This window comes from Ptiloglossa arizonensis, chromosome 5, assembly GCF_051014685.1.
Source record: "Ptiloglossa arizonensis isolate GNS036 chromosome 5, iyPtiAriz1_principal, whole genome shotgun sequence".
In the NCBI taxonomy this organism is placed as follows: Eukaryota; Metazoa; Arthropoda; class Insecta; order Hymenoptera; family Colletidae; genus Ptiloglossa; species Ptiloglossa arizonensis.
This window is the reverse complement of record NC_135052.1, coordinates 8,990,388-9,014,196: the sequence shown is the minus strand read 5'-3', so window position 1 is coordinate 9,014,196 and position 23,809 is coordinate 8,990,388. Positions and strand designations below refer to the sequence as shown.

Sequence of the window (23,809 nt, the reverse complement as noted above, 5' to 3'; positions counted from 1 at the left end):
TTAACCTTCTCTCGAACCTTTTTCGTTCCAACTGGAACACCTCGAGGAACGAATTCAAAGTAAAAGAAGTAAAAATAAATCGTACAATTACTGGTCGCTCTTTCATTTCGATGTACCCGTGTATTCGCTCAAAGACGAACGCACAAAATAACATACCCTGCGGCTCAGACGGCGCAAGAAACACATAGAAAGTACTAACCGAAGGAAACGAACGTCTACTAGAAAATACAACCGCTTAGAGGGAAAGAAAACGAGCCAGCACTCGATGTTTCGATAGTCGATGGAACGTAATTGAAAGAAATATCTATACTCCAAGCGTCCTTAAAATTTCGCGACACCGAGGGGTGCGTTTGTTCGAAATTCTGAAAAAAGAAAAAAATTCGACGAAATCGGAGCCGTTCGTCGAACGCAAAGGGTTAATTTCACCGTAGGTTCGAAAACCGACACTCGTATCCGAGCAACGTCGGTCAGCTTCGAGAGGGTTTTCGTCGTTCGTGCCCCCTCGAGCTTTCATCCCTGTTGGTCCGTATGGTGGTTCCCTTTACCGCGTGCGGTATCGTTTCCCGTGAAATCAGCGGTACTGGCGTCGATGCGCCATCCCGTAATTGATAGATCGATTTACGGGCCACGGGTCTTTGACTCGCGCCAATAAACTCGAGCCTATCCTCCTGTAGCGTTATTTCTTTCGTACGTTTGCTCGGGAAACGGACGCTCGTGGATGTTCGGTGTCGTATCGGTCGTGTGTTCGTGCGAGCGCACGCGCCACCGGTCCGCGTGTGTATTTAAGTGGGTGTGAACGCGTGTGTTTGAAAGAGTTTTACGGAGAAAGGGAAGCTCGACGCATGCTTCTTCCTTCCTTAATGTTCGCCGGCCCGAAGGATTCGAGTGTTGCACACAGTGTTCAGTTCCAAACGACTCGTAGATCGCGAACGTTCCGTGAATCACGGGTGGATCGCGTATCGCGAAGTTAAACACTTGTCGGCGTTTCGCGAGTGATTTCGTAGCTAAAGGAAACGTGTGCCGTGTCGCATGGCCGGTCATTGCACGGGGAGACGGTTCCTCTCGTTCGTTTCGCGTTTTCGAGACACGTAAAACTTTTCTCCGGTTACGAACGAAATTTTCACCGCGCGTTACTTTTCACGAAACTTCGGCTCTCGTTGCGCGAAGCTGCGCAGAGATTTCGACGAACGGTCGCGCGTTGTTGTGCTTTTCTCGATTTTGACCGCGACTCGAACGGAATAAAATTGTTTCTCACGGGTGATCGTTGAAACGATTTGTGGTTTCGCGTCCAAGGACCAAGGGAGAAGTACTTTCTTTCATCTACTTGCTGATCTTTGCATGCGAACTGTTCCCGTTTGTTGCGCTCGATCTACGACAAACGTTGTCGCATGCATGGTTTTGTTCGCGATTTAGATTTGGTTTTTTTTTTCTTTATTTTTTCCTTTTTTTTTTTTGAATTTTTGTTTCCAAAGACGCATTTTCGGCGCGATACACGTCACGATGACACTTTACGCATGGCGTTACTGCATGTTGAATGATCATTTTCACGTAAGTTGTTACTAATTGAACGTCACCCTTCGTTGTTTATGTTGAGAGAATAATATTTTTGCGAAACGAGAATTCCGGTTTCGGTTCATATATCAGTGACATTTTGATCTTCGTGTGTGAGCGATCTCTGCATTGCAAATCCGAGCTTTTCGAGATACGCGCAATCACGGTGTATTACGACTTAAGAATGAAATTGCAATCTCTTGGAAAGTAAACGTATAAACAAAAAGAAACGCCGGTCGCCTTATGTACGAGTGCGCAGACTTCTTGTGTTTTCTTTTTTTTGTTTTTACGTTGACGATTCCGTTGCCAAAGTGTGTTTCGAAGACACTCCCATTGAGAAGAAAATAATCGAATTAACGTTCGATCAATGAATACCAAAGTATTTACGTATTGCCGACGAGATTATTACTCGCAAGACCGAAACTATGGAATTTATACCTATCGGTGTTACAATTTCTCACAAACGCACAACATTGTTAAATATCTAGCTAGGCGTGTGAAATTTATCGAAGCATTGTTAAATTATTACTTTAACGATGCTTTATTTTTCTTGTTTCTGTGATTCTCGCTCAAGAATAATATACGAATACTGTTCAAGGTCCGTTGTGGCCGAGCATCCAAAAATTTGGAGCTGCATCGCGTCACTTTTACAATTATAATTATCAATTTTATTCGAACTCTTACATTAATATTCGATTAAAATTCGATTCTCGATTTAAGAAGAAAGTACAGCGAATTTTCATTTTTAGACGTTGAATTTCATCTTAGTGTGAAAGTCAATATTTAAAAGTAGTGGAACAAAATTTATGGTAACGATAATTTTGGATTTTTGTATATTTTTTACCGTTCAATGTTTTCGCTCAATGTTTCACATCTTTATATATCTACATGTGTATATGTATACATATTTATTATTTGTTACGTTCTCAAGGAATAGAGCAACGATGTTAACGTTTTTCATTCTTCATTGTTAAGTATTCCTGTGACCGTATGATTGTTTCAGTTGCAATCTAAGATGAGAATTTTATTTTGCAATTGCATTTCTACTCGAATTGTTTCCAGATATGATATAATAAATATAATAAAATAAATGTAAAGCTTTCGTATATCAATCCATTCCATTGAATTCTATTTATAACGAAGTTACGTTTTCGTACAACTTAGCGTAAACGAACGTAAGTTTGCGTTGCTAATTTAAGCCCTTATTTACACATAAAACTGTTACGTGTTAGATTCGTTTTGAAAGTTACTTGCGAGCTCTAATATTTTTTAACTTAAGCTTTGCAATTCAAACGATTAATCGTGATATCTGGTTTCTATATATAGCAACCCTTCTTTTATTATCAGATTTTACATTCCCCAAAATTTTACACTACACGTTGGTAATATTGTTTTTAGCATTGAATAGTTCAGGCCTGCGCCACCAGTTGATCGCGATTTATCGATCGATCGCAACGCGTGTTTTGGTAGATCTTTCGTTTTTCCACAATTATTTACGCTTAGAATCGTGTTTTAGTCGATCCCGCCTCGACGAATTAACGAAAAAGATATTGGTTTAATGGCAAAATGTACATACATTTACATTATTAACGGGTACAAATTGTTATTTTACATTCTAGCAACACGTGCTTGTATCGTTTTTTAATTGACTCGATAGGTGATTGGTCCTGACATAATCACGGCCAAAGAAAAACAAAATCTGCGATGATAATTAAGTACTGTGATTAGTATGTAAGCACAACCATGTTCCTTTTCAACGTGATGGCCACTCGTTTTACTTTTCTTTTTACCACACGTGATTGAGATTAATATTGTTTCAAATAATTAAATAATCGTTAAAATTATTAATTTTTTATATACGAAACGTGCAACATATTAATCAATTATCTTTGCCTGGATCTGTTTATTGACATTTTTTCAATACAAACGAAGTTATGTATATTGTTTTAACGCACTAATGTTCGCTGGTTCGACAGAAGTCGATTTTTAGCGAGATTTCTAAAATTATCGAACGACATTAGAAACTTTTTCGTTGCAAAGGAGGATTGTTGTCGAGAAGTAAAAAATAAAGAGTGGTTAACGAATTTAATTCTCTTGACGGACTTTAGTGCAAAACGGAGCGATATAAACGCAGACAAGGTAAATATAGAAATTAGATTATATTCAATAAGAGTTTTTCAGAACGTACCAGCAAGTTGAGATTGAATTTCAAACGAGTACTTACGATCTAAACAACTTTATTCTAGAATGTTTTCTTCTTCGGTCGTTTATTCAAAAAATTAATACAAAAATTTCAAATCAAACCACGGGAAGATGAAAATAATTAAAATTCAACACGATTCGCATATACGTATCTGCAATCGCAAGAAGATCGCATTTGGACGTACTCCAAAGATGAATATCCAATTATGACAATACTGTGCATAAAATGATACCTTGCTTCTCTTCTACGCATCTGACATAATCCACATTTCTATGTACAAACATTTTTGAATTTATAAACCAGCAATTCTTTAATATCATTCTCGTCTCCTCTTGTAATTCCAATATTGAAACAATCGTCAAATTCTCATTAGTGTTTGTATTATCTTTAATTTCAATTGTTCGAAATGTCCACGTTCCGATATTTACTTTACGCGAATTGTATTATGAAGCTGATGATTTCCATTTCGTTTATTTATTTTGTTTCTATCGATATGTTAACATTTCGATACTTACATCGTCTCTATGGAAATGTTAAATAAACGTTGAAATCAGATTCTAATTTTGTGTTTTTCCCGCGGACACGAGGTCGCTCGACTAAAAAAAGTAACTCGCACGTAGAAAAAGGTTGAGCAGCGCTGGTGTAGTACGATACTAGCTATTCCGGTTCGTTCGTTCGCTCAGATTTGCCTTACGCGACACAGTCGAAAATAGAAAGATTCTTTCCGGATAAATAAATCGTCATTGTAGAATTAGATTTCACGGTATCGAGATTCGTTCGCAAAAATACAACTTTGAAGTTCAGTTGCAGGCGCACGCACTTAAACGCAACAGTCTCAAACGTATTCCACTGTATATACAGACTGTTCGTGTTATTACTGGCCAAGATTTGTCATGTACATCTGCGACACGAGAAACGAACGAAAAATAAAGAATTTCGCTATTAATTTTCTGATCGATACGACGGTGTAAAGCAATTTTCAAAATTGACAATTTATTATTGGTAATAATAGCAAAAAGAAACTTAAACAAGATGGTACCACTAAAATTGAAATTAGAATATTTACCGATTAACGAGATTTGTAGGTAAGTTTCTGGAAATAGCTTTGCAAATCTGATTGTAAAAAGTGTTTCTGAAAAATTGATTTATTTTGACATTGCACGAATCGTAGAAATTGTTCACGATTTTCTGCAGGAAATAAAACAGCGCAGGAATCTGTAAAAGAAATACAATCGGAATGTCAAAATTCATCATGCTAACTCTATTTTCAATCGTTTCGTAAAAATGAAATAGAGAACTATTCTTGTTCTGAATTCACAATTGGCTCTAAGTATTCTTATTTGGCATTAATACCATGTACATGCTGACAATAACAAACAAATGAGTGATTGCAGCGTTCTCTTTCAGACAACAATGGATAATCAGTGTAACAAGCGTAACCTGTACGATACTGGTTAAAAGTAATTTGTTGACTTGCTTATTGATCTTCCTCTACTGATGTATACGCTATTGTTACTCCTCGTTAAAAATAATAGAAAAGTTGTTCGGAAAACTTGCTTGCATATGCAACAATTTTAGATGATATCATAGGACTGAAACTTTTGATGGTAGTTTCATCCTTTACTTTTGTTTTATTGTAATTAAAAAATATACCTGTCCCTTATTATTGTTTCAGTAAAGTCGTATACATTATTCTCCGTATTTCCCACAAATAAACGAATAACAATTTTTTGTCACTCGTCGATAAAATTTCTTTCGCACGATATTCTTTTTCTTAGAATTTGAAATGATTTCTTTTATTATCTGGCGAGGTAAGCTTCTACATATCAACAACAATTTTTCGATCCAAAGCGTCAGACTTGCGCAATGTTAATCTCATTATCTTCATTCTTGATCGATAATCTCGATAGTAAATAATCCGTTGCCAACTACTTTTGCAAATTAAATTGTTCTGACCAGTTTCTATCGGGTTGTTTGGAAAGTCATTTCGTTTTCTTTTTGGTGAAAATGAAACACGATTTTTTTAGATTGTACAAACATTTTATCAAATTATATATTCTCCATTTTGGAAAACGAAATGACCTTCCGAACAACCCAATATTTACTCGAGAGTTGAAATTTACCTCGTTGAATACACGTCATGTTTATTTCACCGTTTCCTGACTTTTATAGCACCAAAATGTGACATAAAATGTTTAGTATTTCATAAAATTGTTGGAAAAGCGTAAAGAGGGGAAATTGATACGACGCGAATTACGAAATTGTTGTATGAACATTAAAAAAAATAACAAGAAATGAAATTAAAGTATAATACATCTATTTAATTTTATAATTGTTCGTGGATTGATAATAAATTTTTAGCCGATTATTTGAAAATGAAATACCTCTGTTTATTGTCACGGATTGTTACGAACAGATAAAAGTAAAATGATGAAATAAATTGTTCGGTATTATGATATCTAGATCGATAGAAATGAAAACTACAAAATAAGATCCGATAAACTAAATCGGATAGCGACAAAGTATGTATCGTTATTTAGGTTATCAAGAAACTGATTTGATTGAGACAAAGTTTTGATTCATCATTGCGTATATCTTGAGATACGTGTATTTTCTTTAAAATCCACGATGATGTGAATATACGTACCACTTCGTGCTTTATGAATGAAAATAAATAAAACTTAATTCATTTAATATCAATCACTGACCTATACAATACTAATTCCTTCGTTGGATTCAACAACTGTTAACAACTGCTTTTTAGTCGAATATTTATTGCCACCCCTACTGGAATACTATTGTGATTATTGCAACAGCAATACTTTATTTACAATATTTTTTTCACTTCTACTGTTGGTTCATTTCCAAAATCGGAAATTTGGTTCGTTCTCCAAAATCGGAATATTTTACATCTTTTTTTACAACTTCTTTAATGTAACAATGATGTGGTATGTTCAAACAAAAAAGTGTCCTATAATGATGTTAACAAACGATCAGAATCTAAAAAGAAGAATATTATTTAAAATAGATTGTCAGCTGTAAACAAGTTTAAAAATGCCTTGTTTATACGGTTATCAATTTGATCCTACCATGCATTTGCAATCATTTGTAATTGTTTCTTTACTTCCTATGCATATCGGTGTCACTACCTGCATTGCAAATAATTGATATTAAATCATTTTCGTAGAAAGATGATACCAATGAAATTGGAATTTATAGATTGATGAAGTAGCCTATGTATTCACATTTGCGATCATTTTCACGGTCATCGGTCAGAAAAACTGATCTCCAAGCTGACAGCAAAGACGTCTTGAAAATTTATTTGCTTTGGCGAACGACACCGACTGATCGTGCGAACTGCATTTCGCGAAGCAGCAAAAACTGTTTGAATTCTTATCGGCTCGCCCTTCCTGGCTACGTTAAAAAGTAAATAAGATAGATTTCGATAATTTAGGTGACTTTGAAATATCGACGAAATTATTCTTTGTGTCCCTAAACTTGAGAGATAACCGTATCGATCAATTTATAAAGAATATTATATAGATAAAGTAAAGCTTCTAATTGCAGCCATTTATTATCCTACATAACCGAGACTGAAAATGTCTACAATACAAGAAATGCATTCACAGCAAACAGTGTTTAAATATTTATTAAAACTAAATTTATTTATTAAATTTTTACATCAATAAAAATATTGGATTGAGTCCACATTGGTAATCACGTACATTACAGGCAATTTATCGTTCAATTGTCCAAAGTTGCAATAAAATTTTAATAACTGTTGAAATGTTCCGCTGCATTAACTTCGTTAAGTACCTTCGTTCTATAGGTTTACTAAATATTTCTTGAGTATTCTGTTTATTTTATATGGAATACGTATACCATTTTCTATTATAAAATATATCAGTTCTTCTCGTTTTATTTTATAAATTTAAGAACTTTTTTTATCATATTTTTGAATTAACGAACTCTGTAATTATCAAAAAAGGCTCGAATATTAAGGAAAATACGTATATGACAACAATATACCATACATTTTTTTTATTCTACCAATTACTTTTACTTTTATCTTTATTCTACTAATTATCAAGAAAATGTGTCTGAATCATCGATTGACGTAAAGGAGTGTACAAAAAGTAAAGATAACGTGTCGTTTGGCTACCTGTTTGCTGCAATTGTATTTCAAACACAATCGACTGCATACACTTAAGTATAATTAAACCGACAGTTGCAGAAACCGCTCAAACTTTGTATTCTCGAGAAAACTGCGTACAAAATTATTTCATATCAAAAAGTTCACTTATATATTCCACTTGTATTCAAACCTTTCGTTTAAAACACAATTTGCATTTATTATTCAGAGTCTTCTTTGTAGTCAATATTTTACCAAACTAACGTTGAGAAAAAAAAAATGAAAAGTTTATCCGAAGATAGATTAATTTAAAAATCTATATTTATGTCACAATACTTCAAAGTAATGTTTACCAAAAATAGATTGTTACTCGGAAATATCATTTCTTTGCCCAATACGATATACGTACATTTTATGATTTTTTAATCTTCGACGTAAGACAACAATGTACATAGTTGCAAGATTGTCGGTAATTGAAAAAGGAAGATAAGTTATAAATAATCTACAAATGAGTGGGATCAGTCGAGACCACGCCAGTCTCTCCAGGGTTATTATCCAATTATTGAACAAAAACGTCAATTTCTTTGCTCTCTGCTACGCGAGAACTTACCCCAGGACTGAAGAACTTGTAATCAAACCAATGATTAATGTGTACAATGTGTTTCAGAATTATAGGTACAAACTGTCACGTGTCGTATGAACTTCTTCCGAAAATCGAACGTATCGCAGTGTTAGGCATATTCTAAACGATGACACGATATATACTAAAATTTCAAAGAGCTTTTCTCAACGAGTTTTCATCAAGTCACATCATTTATTCTTTTTCAACGTTTCGATCCTCGTTTCCAATCTTCTTCAACGTACAATTTATTCTGTGTTTCGACAATTACAATTTTTCCCAATTAATATCAACAAAACTTACGGATGAACGAGGATAACGATGCACACTTTCGAACAAATATTCTTACTAATTTGCATTGAAAATTCAACAAAAAGAAACCTCGGTAAATTCGGAGTCACGTCCAGAAACGATTGCTCGGCGAAACATCTAAAAAGTAATTGATAAACTACAGTTAACATTGAGTTTCAAGAATCGTGTTTGAGCCGCTTTGTAAAGTTAAGCTTCAATGACAGGATTTCAATCGATTCTACCTTTTCTATTCTCTTCTACGATGAGAAAAAATTTCTTCGCGCGACAAGAAACTAAAGAACAAAGATAGAATTGAACACGTACCGACTTACCGAAGCAAATCGTGTAAATAAATGAATTGACGTAGCGGATCGATGAAGAAGTACGATGACGAAGTACACGAAACGTGCGACGTCTTGGAGCACAGCTTCGAAGCACTTGATTTTCAAAATTGAATACGTCCCCGATGCCTTGTCTAATAACGAGCGTAAAACTTTGTCCATTACTCGAGACGATAAGGTACGATGCGAATTTCTCGAGAATTCCTCTCCGGGTCGTGTATTCTCGTGGACAACCCCCAAGCTTGGCAACGTGTAATACTACTATGAATGAAAGGAAAGTTTGGCCAGCTGTCAAGCATTACGAGTTCTGGGATCGCGGCCAAGTAGCTTCGCGGGAATCTTACACGTAGGCCGAGGAGATTCTCGAGCACGCGTACACCTCGCGCGAGAAATACGCGCGAGAAATACGCGCGAGAAATACGCGCGAGAAATACGCGCCACCGAATCCTTCGCTCCAAATTTTGTGCCAATAAATGCTCTTTTCCTCGAAAATCTATTTTTCCATCGGCTCCGACGCGTACGCGCACCGACTTTTTTCCCTCTAACTTGCCGATCTTCAAAAATACACGAAGGTTAAGAACATGAGACTGTAAACAATGAAGAATATTTAGACGGGATACACGTATAATGCACCTTGTTCTTTCTCCACTTCGGTCTTTGTGCAAGTTCCTTTGTGCGTTAGAACAAAGGCGGCCAAAGTCTTCGAGACATTAACGAGGCACATATATCGCGGAATAATAATCACTTTCCAACTTTCGTACATTTTTCAACGAATATTATTATTCGAGTTTATTGTATTCGAGTATATATGAATATATATACATAACGAAATTTATGTATATCTGTTGTATGTGAATTTTGAGGCGATTTTTTAACAACAGACTAAAATTATCAATTAGAATCAACGGATGGTTAATAATCGATTGTAAGTCACACGAGTGTTTTTGTGTAACGCTGATATTCTTAGTATTTTTTAAGTGAATATCGTAAAATGCTACTTTTGTCCAGTGAATATGTAGTAAATCACGGTTATTCAAATTTATGTACTTTTGATTGATTTTATCTACGGAGCATTTCGTTCCAAAACCAATAAAACGCATATTGGTATGCCGTGACAAATACCAGAAATTATAACGGAATGCATCATGCACGGATGACAGAAATACGATAACTGCGGAAATTTGTAAATTTGGCAAACAGTCCCGAGAAATCTGTGCAACAGCGACCAAACGATGACAAACTAATATTCTCGAAAATAGAAAAACACCAGATACGAAGTATTTTCGAATTAATTTCAACCAGTGCTCGATAAATAACCCGAATTATGCGAAGAACGCAGAGTATGATTACTCGTGGGATTCGGAAAATTTGGCAAACTAGATCACGATAAATCTTCGGAATAGTGACTAGGATTGTAACAAATTAATCATCTCGAAAGCAAATAACCAATAAAGAAATTATAAAAAAAATTATTACAAAAGCATGGGATGTAACGATTGAATTGTAAATTTGATCATTATTAATTCATATTCCTGGGTTTCATAATGAACTTAAAATTTATAATTCTTTCAAAAATTAACCAAAATATCGACTCTTTTTCTCAAAAAATTACCAATTTTACCTATTTTTGAAGAATCGCCAAAAATTGATAGTTTTTAAAAATTACAAAATTTAATTTTTCAATTTTAAAAAATTGTTTAAAAAGATCTCTAATACTTTAAACGAGTGCTTCAATTCGAGATAACAATTCTAAGTTAACAATCTAAAGAAATCAATTTTATTATAGAGTATACGGTAATATACGTCGAATAAATTATGTCGTAGCTATGAAAATATATAAAGTATGCAAATTTGGAAACTTAAAACAGTTTGATCGCGTAACATTGACTCATTCTAACAAGTTGTAAGTGTGAATTTATGTACTTAGAACACCGTGTGAAATGTTTCCATATTAACACCTAGCGTCAAATGTTTTCTCACAGAACACTTTACATAAAGGAATATTGTATCGCACCTATCAAATGGACATAGAAATTTACCGAGTTCAATTTCTGTAAAAATTTACGCACGCAATATGCTTGTCGTGTCCCAACTTTTAATAAAACCGTAAAATATATTCGTATTGGAACGAGAATCACAGAAAAATAACTAATGATTATTATAGCACAGTCAGTTAGAAGGAAAATTAATAACGTATACTTTCCTTGGGAATTGTATCCGTCGTAAATTAAAATCGCATAAAATATTATTATTTATCTAAATAATCTACGTGAAAATAATAAATAATAATAATACAATTATACCGGAATAGTACAATGATATTAATATTTAATCAAATTAATTCGACATTCTTTCTGATTACAAGAAATTTAAAAGATTTAAAAATTTCATTTAATTGTGTAATATATATCGTGCATTTTATTTACATAATTTATTCAACGATAAATAGTCTACAGAATTATTCTCTCATAACTATTTTATTCTTAACTTCCACCATGAAAGTAAATATTTTAAGACAATTGTAGATACCAAATTAATCTTAGAAAAGTTTAGTAACATTTTTCACGAATGCTGCGTTTTCAAGGAATACGTCATGAAGCAGTTCTTAACCAGTGTTCCGTTCGATAAACATTAAATCGTAGCAATCGTTTTTGAAAGAACACCTCTCGAACTGCTAATGAAACGACCTTGAGAGCAACACTAAATACCTCAAGTTCAAGTGTCCCCTTTTTTTCTTACAGATTCAACAAGACACGGTTGATCCGTACCTAAAACTATGGATGATGAGGTAAACGGTGGTATTCAAAATAATAAAAGATCACCAATGACGCTAAACGTCAGCGGACTGTGGGACGTTGTTCCACGTTTGGATCATTATAGGTGAGCACAAAATTATACTCCAGATCGCGTACCATTTTCAAGAATCGAAAGCAAGCCTCGAGACTCGTGAATTCAGATTCTTCAAAGCGACTTATTAGTAATATCGGGACAGTGGTATTAAAATCTCTTTCAGGGTTAGATTATTCGAGAATTTACAAGTCAAAGATTTGATTGCCCTCGACCACCACAGTATGTTCCTAAATTGCTTGGCCAAACTTTACGAGCGTAATCAACTAATCGCATCTGTTTCATCTCTGCCATTGATTTATTTTACTATCGTGCCTGTGTGCCTACCTACAATCTAGTGATAACTCGACCGAAACACGTGTTGTTAACTAACGTCTTCAGAAACGATACGCAAGAGCTTTACTTTGTCTTCGAACTTTTCACTTTGTTCCACCGAATCATCAAAGAGAGATTTTCCATCTTCCTTCTCCTCTTCTCACTTTCTGGAATCTTATCGATTCCTTCCCAAGAATCCTCCATCGTCATCGACAAATCAACCGATAGAAATATTCAACAGTCGTCAACGTAACTGTCAATTAACGTCGAGAAAAATCAGTCACTAGCCCATTCAAAATTTCTTACAGAGACTCACTACAGAATACTAAAGATCAGAATAACCGAAGAACATTTTAACACTACCTGAATAATAATTTGAAACAACCCAAGAACCAGCGAATCTCGCAGAAACTTCTGCTCTTTCTCTCCCTCTGTCAACTAAACATACAATTCAGATTTACCCACACATACACACACACATAAGAACCAACCATTTACGAGTTCATCAAACTCTGCACAACATAACATAATACACCTCACATGTTGGTTCACGTCCCCTCGGGGTCCAGATCTGAACCCTATTGAACACGTTTTATACACAGACAGAAATTAAACGAAAATTACGAACATGTGAAATTACAAGTAAAGAAACTTTGAAAAAACGTCTCGTGACAATGTATAATAATGTAAAGTAACATTACCCAATGAATTTGATTCAAAGTCTACGAGTGATTGTAAGACATTGAGGATATTAAAATTGTTGGAGATTTTGCAAAATATTAATTACGTTAATATTAATTGTACGATACCATTTACGTTAATATCAAATAGTACAATATCATTGTACTGTAAGAAACATACTGCCTTTATAGCAGCTACGATCAATTCTTTTTCAATTGTCCTTAGTGTCTTTGAAAGTTTGTAGATAGAATACGACCATCGAGTAATTGGTTTAGGGTATTCCAAGTTCGCAAACATAGACTTGGAATGACGTTTTTATTCATTGGATTTCGATCCCTGTAATTTCTTTCGATGAGGTTTTTTTTGAAGATAAATGTATTTGAGAACCTGACCACAGCTGTTGGCAAACTGTATCATAAGTGTCGTCATTGAAGAAATATTACGAGAACTGTTCTATAGGTTTAGAAATCATGTCCCTTAAATTGATTTTATGATATTTATATAGAACGTTGAGATAGTAATAATTATTTTTAAAAATAGAACAATTGGAACAGAATTAATGGACATTTGTAAACATGATGAATTTTAACAGAATAGGGAAGCAACAAACATGTCTGATTTAACATTTCATAAATATTCATCAGTCTTTTTTGTAAACGATCGTAACAGAATTGAAATTCATACGCTCGAACCAATTGTCTGTTAAATTTAATATTAATGAAAATGTTTACATTGTATTTACCAAACATATTTGTACTACTTATAATTGGCAATGAAGAATTCCAAGTTTGAAACCTACACGAGAAACTGGATCAATAAAATATATCAAAGGATTACTTCCCTGTTGTCATAAAAAATTATGCTTTCAATATTAACGACCTTTCCCAGCTCGTTCATCGGGAGATCCTAATTTAATTAACTTCATTCCCTCACTGATACCGTTACAGAGAGTGACAAAAACATTTTTGTTTGTAGATTGAGTCGACGTGCTAAGAGGCCATCGTTGAGCACCCTGCACGAAGGAAATCTTATAAAGGTAAGATTGCTACACGCCATGGACATTCGTCGTACCACCCTCTTCACGATATCATTGAACGGTTTGAAAAGTCGATACATTTGCCAAACAATTACTTACCGTAATTGCCGGGGCTCGCGTCCACACCCGAAAAAGAATTTGTCTGAAATTCTTCCCTGAAAACGTAAATTTCATTGAATCTCCTGCAACTATATAAAACAAGGAATGTTTAACCAATTGTATCCTTAGTTCTGAAAAAAGAAACTTCCCTTTCGTGTATTGTCGTAGAACAAATTTTTGAAATAATTTCTACTTGCTTATTACAATAGAGATAACTAAAATTAATTTAAATAATTGTTATTTCCCCAAAGATATTTCAAGTTGGACCAATATTCTAGCTTACTCGTCCCACATACTCCTCCACGTTGTATTTCTACATTATTACCATAGCAAAGCACTAAATTTCTTTTAGTCAATTTCGATCATTGTTTATTTTTCCATTTGTCATTAGCAAGATAAGAGTGTTGTTTATTGTACAGAAGGTCGATCGAAATGCAGGAGCTTCTTTTAGAGCCAATTCCTCGTGTTAATATATATTAAAAGGTACTATTTTATTTTATTAATCCGACGCTTCGTTGTATAAATATAAATATAAACGGTTAAAGTTTTTTACGTTTGTGAATATCATTCGCACGTGTTTTTTGTGAATGTATGCGCGATATACGATCAGCAAACCGGGATATAAATAACGTGTACCGGGAATTACATCGGCAAACTTAAACTGTTTATGTCTCGATAACGAAATTTCACATTGCAATATGGTGAACGTCGTTTCGATTTGTCCACACGTGGAAAATTTATATCGAGAAGAGTGTCACATTTTCGTTAACATCTTGCACGTATTGCAAAAGTTTAAAGATGTTCCGCTCGTATGGTTGTTAGTATAATGATTCTGCGCGTCTATGCTGCGCAGCTGTCAAACGCCTTAGGTTGTGAAGAAAGGGTATTGCGAACTGGGCCATTTACCCCTACAACGGAGTGAATCTGCATTACTAAATCTTATTAAATACCATTGTAGTGTACATTTTTTCATTTTTATTTCATTTGAATGCACTCAAATATATTTTGAAATTATTTATGCTGTATTCAAACCGCTTAAATCGTTTGAAATGACCTTTTATATTCTCTAGAGAGAATCGAAACCGAAAAGATATTTATAATGAAAACGCCTTTTCCTAATAGCTCATCAACGAGAAAGAAAAAGAGAAGAATTAAAAAAAATTAATCGTGACACTGATCAACTAAATTGTGTTCATTTTAATATACTCAGTTTTTTCATTGTCAGCACCGTTTTCAATGGTACGAATAGATTCCAAAAATAATGTTTTCGATAAAAATTTGAAAATCCAATATTATAACGTAAATTACTTCTATTCGCAATAATAAGTATTGTAGTGAGAATTTCTGATTACTGGAAAGTCCGAAGTTTTCGAAACAACGTATAAATTTTAAATAAACGACACTACGTTAAATGTCTTTGAAACTAAATAATCGATGCAAGTTTGAAATTTTTCGTTGGAAAATATCTGCGTTGAAATTGATAAGATGATCGACTCTCGGAGAAGCTCTCTCTTTCTTTTTCTTTCTCTCTTGGTAAAAGACGATAGAAGTTTCATCGTGGAACCCATAACGAGAACCGTGTTGGGACAGTATACAATTAAGTTTGCACAGCAGTAAATACCAGCTGCGAGGAGAATTAGAAAAAGTGTCAATTTCTAAATCGCTTCTCTCCTCGTTGATCAGCATAACAATTTAATAGAGTTCCTAAAATTATTAGCTTAAAATCCTAGTTATACAAAATTACGTTTTTTGATGTTTAGTTCGGGAATTAATAAAAGATATACATTTATTCGTGTGCGCCTAATTGCTTTCTTCGTCGTTAACGAAATGAGAAATGTATGAAAATATTTTTTCTAAATACTACTACTATTGTGCACTATTAATCGGAGAAAATAAAAATGAAAACAAATGTAGAGCGTTCAACGCGAACATTTGTAACGTTTTCATTTTATTTTTAGGAGCTCTTCGATTCGTCAATACGATCGTAATGTCGTTGAAACATTTTTTCAAGATTGTAAATAAATATGAGCAACGTTCGTGTTTCAGGATCCGAATATAGAAGCTGGACAAGTTGGAACATCGCAACAAAAACACACGGGAATAAAGCTAGGATGGATCCAAGGTGTCCTTATACCATGTCTCCTCAATATTTGGGGTGTAATGCTTTTCCTACGATTGTCGTGGGTAGTAGCACAAGCCGGTATATTGCAGAGTGTCATCATTATTGGAATATCAGCGGCAGTCTGCGTCATCACGACGCTTAGTCTCAGCGCAATTAGTACTAATGGGGAAGTAAAGGGAGGTGTGTTATGGGACTCCCATTTTCTCGTTCTTTTTCCTCGAAGGTGTGGCATTATGTACCTTGTTGTTACTGCGCATTGTGTAATGCACGATGAGAATTATTTTTCCAAAAAAAGAATCGTTGTCCATAGAAACGAAAGCACGAGATTCCATTTGTAAGTCATCTGGAATTTTCCTTGTAAAAGTGCAGCACAACGAAAAATTTTACATTTTTTAACGTAACGATTCTAATTTTGAAAGAGTAGGTACCGTTCTGGATTCTTACGATCGTGATTAAATATTTTTCGTGCGAATCGTCATCGAATTATTGCTTGTTACAGAAATTTAGCTGTCGTGATTTCAAACTTGGACTATAAATGAATGTCAGGAAAATGAAATTCGATATCAACGAAGATAGTATTACAATGGTTTTTCTTGTACGATGTTGCACGGTTTTAATATCGAGTTTCAATTTAACTTTACTCCTATCTCTGTTCCTAAACACCTGAAATGAAAGTTTACTACGATGTTCCAGAACAAATGATTAAATTCAATGATGTATGAATTTCTACAGGTGGTATATACTTCATCATATCACGAACCCTGGGAGCAGAATTTGGAGCCTCCGTGGGAATTGTATTTGCATTCGCCAACGCGGTTTCGGCTTCGATGAATACTATCGGTTTTTGCGACTCTTTAAACGATCTACTAAGAGAGCATAATTTGAAAATCCTCGACAATGGAGTAAACGATGTCCGGATCGTAGGTATATTCGCATTGATCGCTATGATTTTGATTTGCGCAATTGGAATGGAATGGGAATCAAAGGTATTGTTAATTAAACTTAATTTATTATAATATTTGGCCAAAAAACGCATATTATTAAATATAAATTGATAATGAAATATGCACAATATATATTTGCTTAGGTCTCGTTGACTTTACTTTGTTCACATTTTTTTATCGATTTACCAGAGTAGGCCTAGATCATTTTGATCGTATCTTCTTTAAAGTTTTTATTGTGATGATAATTTTTAATTAAAATTTCTTTCGAATGTAATCAAGAAAAACGGCAAACAATTATTTTATTTAAATTATTTCTTTCGATATAGTGGTCAATAAACTGCATTTCTTTCAGGCACAAAATATTCTCATAGCCATCATTGTTGCAGCCATATTCGATTTTCTGATCGGTACCATAATGGGCCCTTCGGATGTAAGTCAAGAAGCACAAGGATTTCTTGGATTCTCTTGTAAGTCAAACTTAATTAATTATAAATATTAGTTCTTTGTTTCTTTAATTGGCTCGTTTTGACATCCGTACTACCAAAAAGAATTGTAATCTCTCGATTAACGATATTAATTAAAAAAAGGAAATTGCAGCTGCAACACTTTTCTCTGAATACAACTGTGTCTTAAATCTTTAGCCGAAGTGTTCATGAGCAACATGGGAACGGATTACCGCTTCTCGGAGAACAGCAATCAAACGTTCTTCTCCGTGTTCGCCATTTTCTTTCCGTCAGTGACCGGAATTCAAGCGGGCGCCAATATATCCGGCGATTTAAAGGATCCAGCGAGCAGCATACCAATCGGGACCCTCCTCGCATTACTGATTTCGATGCTGAGTTACCTCACTTTCGTTTTGTTCGCTGGTGGTGCCGCTTTAAGGGATGCTAGCGGCCTCATCGGCGCAAATAACACCATTGTAAATTGCATTCCGCAAGTGAATTGCACTTTTGGATTGCACAACAGTTATTCGGTACAGCGTTCAGTAATTCTACGAAAAATTTACATCTACTTTCCATTATTTTACCAAATTATAGACACAGTATACCCGTTGAATAAAAACTTTACCACTCGTAATATTAATCAATTAAATTTTTACTTTAATTTTTCGTAATTCAGTAATTCTACGAAAAATTTACATCTACTTTCCATTATTTTACCAAATTATACCCGTTGAATAAAAACTTTACAACTCGTAATATTAATCAATTAAATTTTTACTTTAATTTTTCCTGATTCTAATATTGGCCTAATTTTATGAGTGATTTACTTCGAAATATAGTAAAATATAGTAAAATTCATATTAAATCAGTTTTCAACATAAATCGACTTCGTTTCGCTTTAAGGTGATGCAACTTATGTCGGTTTGGGGTCCATTCATCTATGCCGGTTGTTTCGCTGCAACCCTGTCGACAGCTCTGACGAACTTGTTGTCGGTACCACGATTGATACAGGCACTGGGACAAGATCGGATTTATCCAGGTTTAATTTACTTCAGCAAAGGATATGGAAAACACGGTGAACCGTATCGTGGCTATGTGCTGACATTCTTTGTCGCGGTGTTGTTCCTTTTGATAGGTACGTGAAAAATTAAACTTTACTTTTGTTTCTTTTAAAAAAAAATCTTCGTCGACTCATAACAGTATCACGTATTTCCCAGACTTATGTTCGATTAGACGAAAGGAGAACAATTCCTTGGTGTTTTAAAATTTGTTAAACATTTTTCAATTTCGAAATTCTCCTCGAGTGTACAATAAATAATTATATCATAATACCCAACGTAAAAGGCCAAAGTTATTCCATTGATTAAGGCATTCGGATGACATGTGACCTTTTTACAAAATTTATAGTATATTTCGATAATTGTAACGTACACGTTAACTGTACACTATGCTTTCTGGTTTCAGCGAATTTGAATGCAGTTGCACCTCTGATCTCTAACTTCTACCTGGCGTCGTACGCCTTAATTAATTTCTGCACTTTTCACGCGGCACTCATTCGACCGCTTGGATGGCGGCCCACCTTCAGAGTAAGTAACGTTTTCCAAAAAAAAAACAACGAAAATGTTCGCACGGTTATTTCTGCTCGAGAAGTTAATAAAAACTGAAGGACTAATTTCATTCGTATTTTTTTCCACAGTACTACAACACTTGGCTGTCCCTGTTCGGTTTCATCACCTGCGTTTCCATAATGTTCCTAATCGACTGGGTGACGTCGCTCGTCACATTCGTCATTATCTTCGCGTTGTATTTGATAGTCGTTTATCGGAAACCGGATGTGAATTGGGGCAGCAGCACGCAAGCACAGACGTACAAGACTGCACTTTCTACCGTGTACCGGTAAGAATATTGCAGTTTTTAGATTTCATTTTGTACAATTGTGACGGTACCATTTTTATTTCGCAAGAACGCTAATATTCGCACATTAACACCAGGATCACTTCTGTCGAGTTTCGTCCCTGGATTCGTTTAAAAACTTTCGAAATTAAATTTCATGAGATTCGAACTAGGTAAATTCTTACCATTGGTATCTACGAATGACCGAGGCAAGGAAATGCAATTGAATGTAAGGGTTTTTGGAAGTAAGAGGAGGTGTAGGGCGGTTAGAATAATACAGATTTCGTAGATCGTGAATAACACTGTATCTACGGGTACGAAGGAAATTACGATTGCAAATATAGTTGTTAAATAAGCGTTACACGTTACAGCAGTTCGTGTGAAAATAATTTCGCGCCAAGTAATTGCCATGTTCTCAACGTATACGGTTAAATCAAATTTTACAGACTGAATTCCATGGACGAGCACGTAAAGAATTACGCTCCTCAAATTTTGGCACTAACCGGACCACCTGGCGCCAGACCGGCATTGCTGCACCTGGCAAATCTCATTACGAAAAACCACTCGCTATTGATTTGCGGGGAAGTATATCCGGTATGTAGCATAACTAAACAAATTTACCATTCTGCGACCTTCGACCGCGTTTAACTCGATGAACGTAATCAATTTTTATTCCGTGGCAAAAACAACAGCTGTGAAAGAACTGCTGTACTATATATACTATACACTCAGTTGGTGCTAAAGAATAATGCAATGCATTTATTAAATAGTCGTTACCTAATATTAAGTTAATGTAATACGTGACTGAGATCAATATCAATCGTGATACGCTCCATTCTTCTTAGATTTCGTCTCGGTTTAAGCTTGACAATTTTTGGTGCTTTTTCAGACCAATCTCTCTTATCGTTTACGATCGGTACGGTTGAGAAATGGTTACGCGTGGTTGCACCAACACCGTATAAAGTCGTTTTACCACGTCGTGGAGGACTTATGTTTCGAACGAGGTGCGTCAGCTTTGATGCAAGCCACGGGTGTTGGAAAATTAGCGCCGAATGTAGTTCTAATGGGTTATAAAACACATTGGGCCACTTGCAACCACAAGGATCTTCAAGAATACTTCAACGTTCTCCAGTAAGTTAGGGTGTCACTCGTTTTATACTTGAACCAGTGTTCTCTGGGTCGAAGATTACAGTAACTGCAGCGTGTCACGAAAGTGTGCTCACATCAAATTTTGTGCTGATTGTAGCAACGCGTTTGATCAAAAATTAGCTGTGGCGATGCTACGAATCGCGGAAGGACTGGATTGTTCTGAAATTGTAACTGCAAACGGTGACGAAGAACACGGTGTTCTGGCACAAAGTAGCTACGATTTAACAGGAAGCACTTTGATGCACGTCGATAGCAATCTGTCCATGTCCAGTCAAATCCCAAGAGTACAGAGTGTGCCTACGATGGGTAACTATAATTTTGTTTCTCCGTTTTAACAATTTTCTTTCGCGTCCCTTTCTCCTTTCCCAAACGATCGCAGTTTCATTTTAGAAAACACTGCCCCACGTGGAAAAGATATCGGTTGAAACGATCCTTTTTATTAAAATAACGACACCTCAAACTTTATTATTTAACACGTATTTTAGGTACTCCGTTCGTGCCGGTCGAGGGCCCACAATTAATTAGAGATTCACCGACTCATGGAAGTGCCCGGGACCATCTCAAAAGTAAAAGGAAACACGCGATCGAAAAGTTAATGTAAGAATTAAAATCCATTTCGTTTTCTATTGTTCAGAAATATACGAATCGAATGATTTGTTCGATTGTAATATTACAAGAGATGTCATAGATTGTTTGTGTGAAAAATATTCAGGGAGAAGCGACATGCGATGACAAGTGTGCCCGAACACTTGGCAATTTTCCAAAGGAAACACAAGAGTGGTACAATTGATGTGTGGTGGTTGTACGACGATGGAGGTAATTCATAAAATATTTATACGTGTCTGCAAACGATCGGAATGTTTATCGTTTATAATTAACGATACTTAAGTTTGATTTGTAGAAAATATTTCTGTCAGCTAAACCTCAATGGCATGCCATTTTTTTGAAATTTCATACTACTGGCGAAAGCTTAAGACAATGTAGTACAAAATGTGCCAACAATCGCAATTCATTTCACGAGTGGTTGATTCTAATCAAATGTTTAACAATAAACAAAGTCCGTAGAAATATATATATAAGCAGTATTAAAGAAAATTTGATGAGAAAATATTTTCTATAACAATTTGATACTAAACGAAACGTTATTCTTTTATAATTTATCGATACATCTCCAGCAATCCAAGGATTGAAAATCAATTTATCGAGTGGAAAATGGTAACTCGATAAAGATATTATTTCATGTTGAAAAACACTCTTTTAATTCTCATCGTTTTATTCAAAAACGTTAGTATTTTACGTTCCAATCGTTTGCAATTCCAATATCTAAGAATATAGGCTCATGTGTAAGTGGCAGAAATTCTTATTCGACAGGTTTGACGATTCTTTTGCCATACATTATTAGCACACGCTCAAACTGGGAACATTGTAAAATGAGAATTTTTGCGTTGGCTAACCACAAGCAGGACATTGTGGCCCAAGAGAAAGAGTAAGTTATAATTTATTCAATAATATTTTTTTTCCTCTTCCTAAATAAAGTATTCTTTGTGTTTATGCGTGCTAAAAAAATATTTTTATTATTTACTACTTTCGGTATGCATTTATTTGTAAATAATAAATTCTGTACCTTGAATAAAAATTTTATCACTGATCATTACTTTTGTAAATTCTAGAATGTCGGAAATTATGACGAAATTCAGGATAAAATATACTAGTTTGAAAATGGTGGATGACATTAGTGTAAAACCGAAACAGGAAACACAAGATTTCTTCGATAAACTCATATCTGATTTTCGTAAAAACGAACCTTCCGATACAGGTAAAATAAAGAAGTGTATTCGTTTGAAGAAATTTGAAGAGAAAAATAATATAGTTGAAGATAATAAAAACTATAATTTTTTTGTAGAATGCTGCGTGACAGAAGTTGAACTTCAATCTCTAAAAGACAAAACCCATAGGCAATTAAGACTTCGAGAATTATTGCTGGAAAACTCCAGTCAATCCACATTGGTTGTAATGTACGTATTTATAACATGTATATAAATAAGAAAAGTCAAATTGTTGTGGCGTCTAAATTATTTTTCTTATAAATTAAAAAATATAATTTAAATATTAATATTCAGGTACAACGGTACATCTTATATGTGTACGTAGTTGTTTCGCGTTTCTGCATTCTGAAAACTTTTGATTTTAATAAAGCTTAAGTGATGATCTGAACATGAATTTGTATATAAAAATTGTGTTAAAAGCTTTTTGCGCAAAAATGTTAAATTTTTCAAATTATAGGTCATTACCAATGCCACGGAAAGGCGCAGTTTCGGCACCACTCTATATGGCATGGCTGGAAGCATTAACGAAGGATATGCCACCAACACTTTTAATACGTGGAAACCACACATCAGTGTTGACATTCTATTCGTAGTCCACTGATATTATTCTAAACAATAATATAATTTTAGTATCTAGACAAATTTACGTTGAGCAGCGTCATAGTTAGGTCTATATAACGACGAAGACATTTTGATGCGGACAGACAGTATTCGGTATATTCATGCCAAAAGTTACGTAGATGTTATGTTCCGTTTTCGTTTCTATACAGTATTCTTCTCAATTTTCAACTCTGTGGTACTTAATAACGATATTATTTTAGCGTAGAAGCGAAAGACAACAATATAGGGACTTCAATAAATGATAATATATAATAACTTCGATACTTACATGTAAGAGTTTAGGACATACAAGTAAAGAAGTATACAATTTAAGCTTCCTGAAAATGTATCGTACTTATGCACGAAAAACTGTCTTATTTAGGTAGATATTGATAAACGACTTTTATATTATGAGTAAATATTAGAAATGGTTTGAAAACATGATAAACTTTTTCTTAAGCGTGTATTCAACTTAGCAACATATAATCTATGAATGTAGTTATGACGTAATACACTTGATATTAAAATTGTTGTAATTGAATTAAATGTAAAGTATGGAATTGATACACCAGATGAAAATGGATATTTTCTATTTGTGATTAGTAATACATTTTTCATTGTTATTCGTATTTATGAAAACTTTTGCTACATGTTACTTCGTCTCTGTTAGTTGTTTAAGGCAATAAACATTTCTGTATTTAAATATAAAACAACTGA

The 23,809-nt window shown here is 34.5% G+C and overlaps 1 protein-coding gene across 3 annotated transcripts; it reads left to right on the top strand.

Annotated features, from left to right (window-relative positions):
- Window positions 1-739: 739 nt before the first annotated feature.
- Nkcc (sodium potassium chloride cotransporter) lies at window positions 740-23,748 on the top strand. Of its 3 annotated transcripts, none has more exons than XM_076311139.1 (19): window positions 753-1,306; window positions 11,879-12,017; window positions 13,956-14,016; window positions 16,162-16,417; window positions 16,970-17,223; window positions 17,534-17,648; window positions 17,823-18,154; window positions 18,528-18,759; window positions 19,089-19,210; window positions 19,321-19,520; window positions 19,964-20,111; window positions 20,407-20,648; window positions 20,764-20,972; window positions 21,152-21,263; window positions 21,379-21,482; window positions 22,038-22,152; window positions 22,337-22,482; window positions 22,570-22,681; window positions 22,950-23,748. In XM_076311139.1, the coding sequence occupies exons 2-19, from the start codon at window positions 11,914-11,916 to the stop codon at window positions 23,083-23,085; spliced, it is 3,000 nt and encodes a 999-aa protein (XP_076167254.1). In that variant the 5' UTR covers window positions 753-1,306; window positions 11,879-11,913; the 3' UTR covers window positions 23,086-23,748. The 3 variants fall into 3 exon arrangements, with proteins under 3 accessions (XP_076167255.1, XP_076167254.1, XP_076167253.1); XM_076311138.1 differs by having other exon boundaries at window positions 753-1,548; XM_076311140.1 differs by lacking the exons at window positions 22,337-22,482; window positions 22,570-22,681; window positions 22,950-23,748 and having other exon boundaries at window positions 740-1,548; window positions 22,021-22,152.
- The last annotated feature ends 61 nt before the right edge of the window (window positions 23,749-23,809 follow it).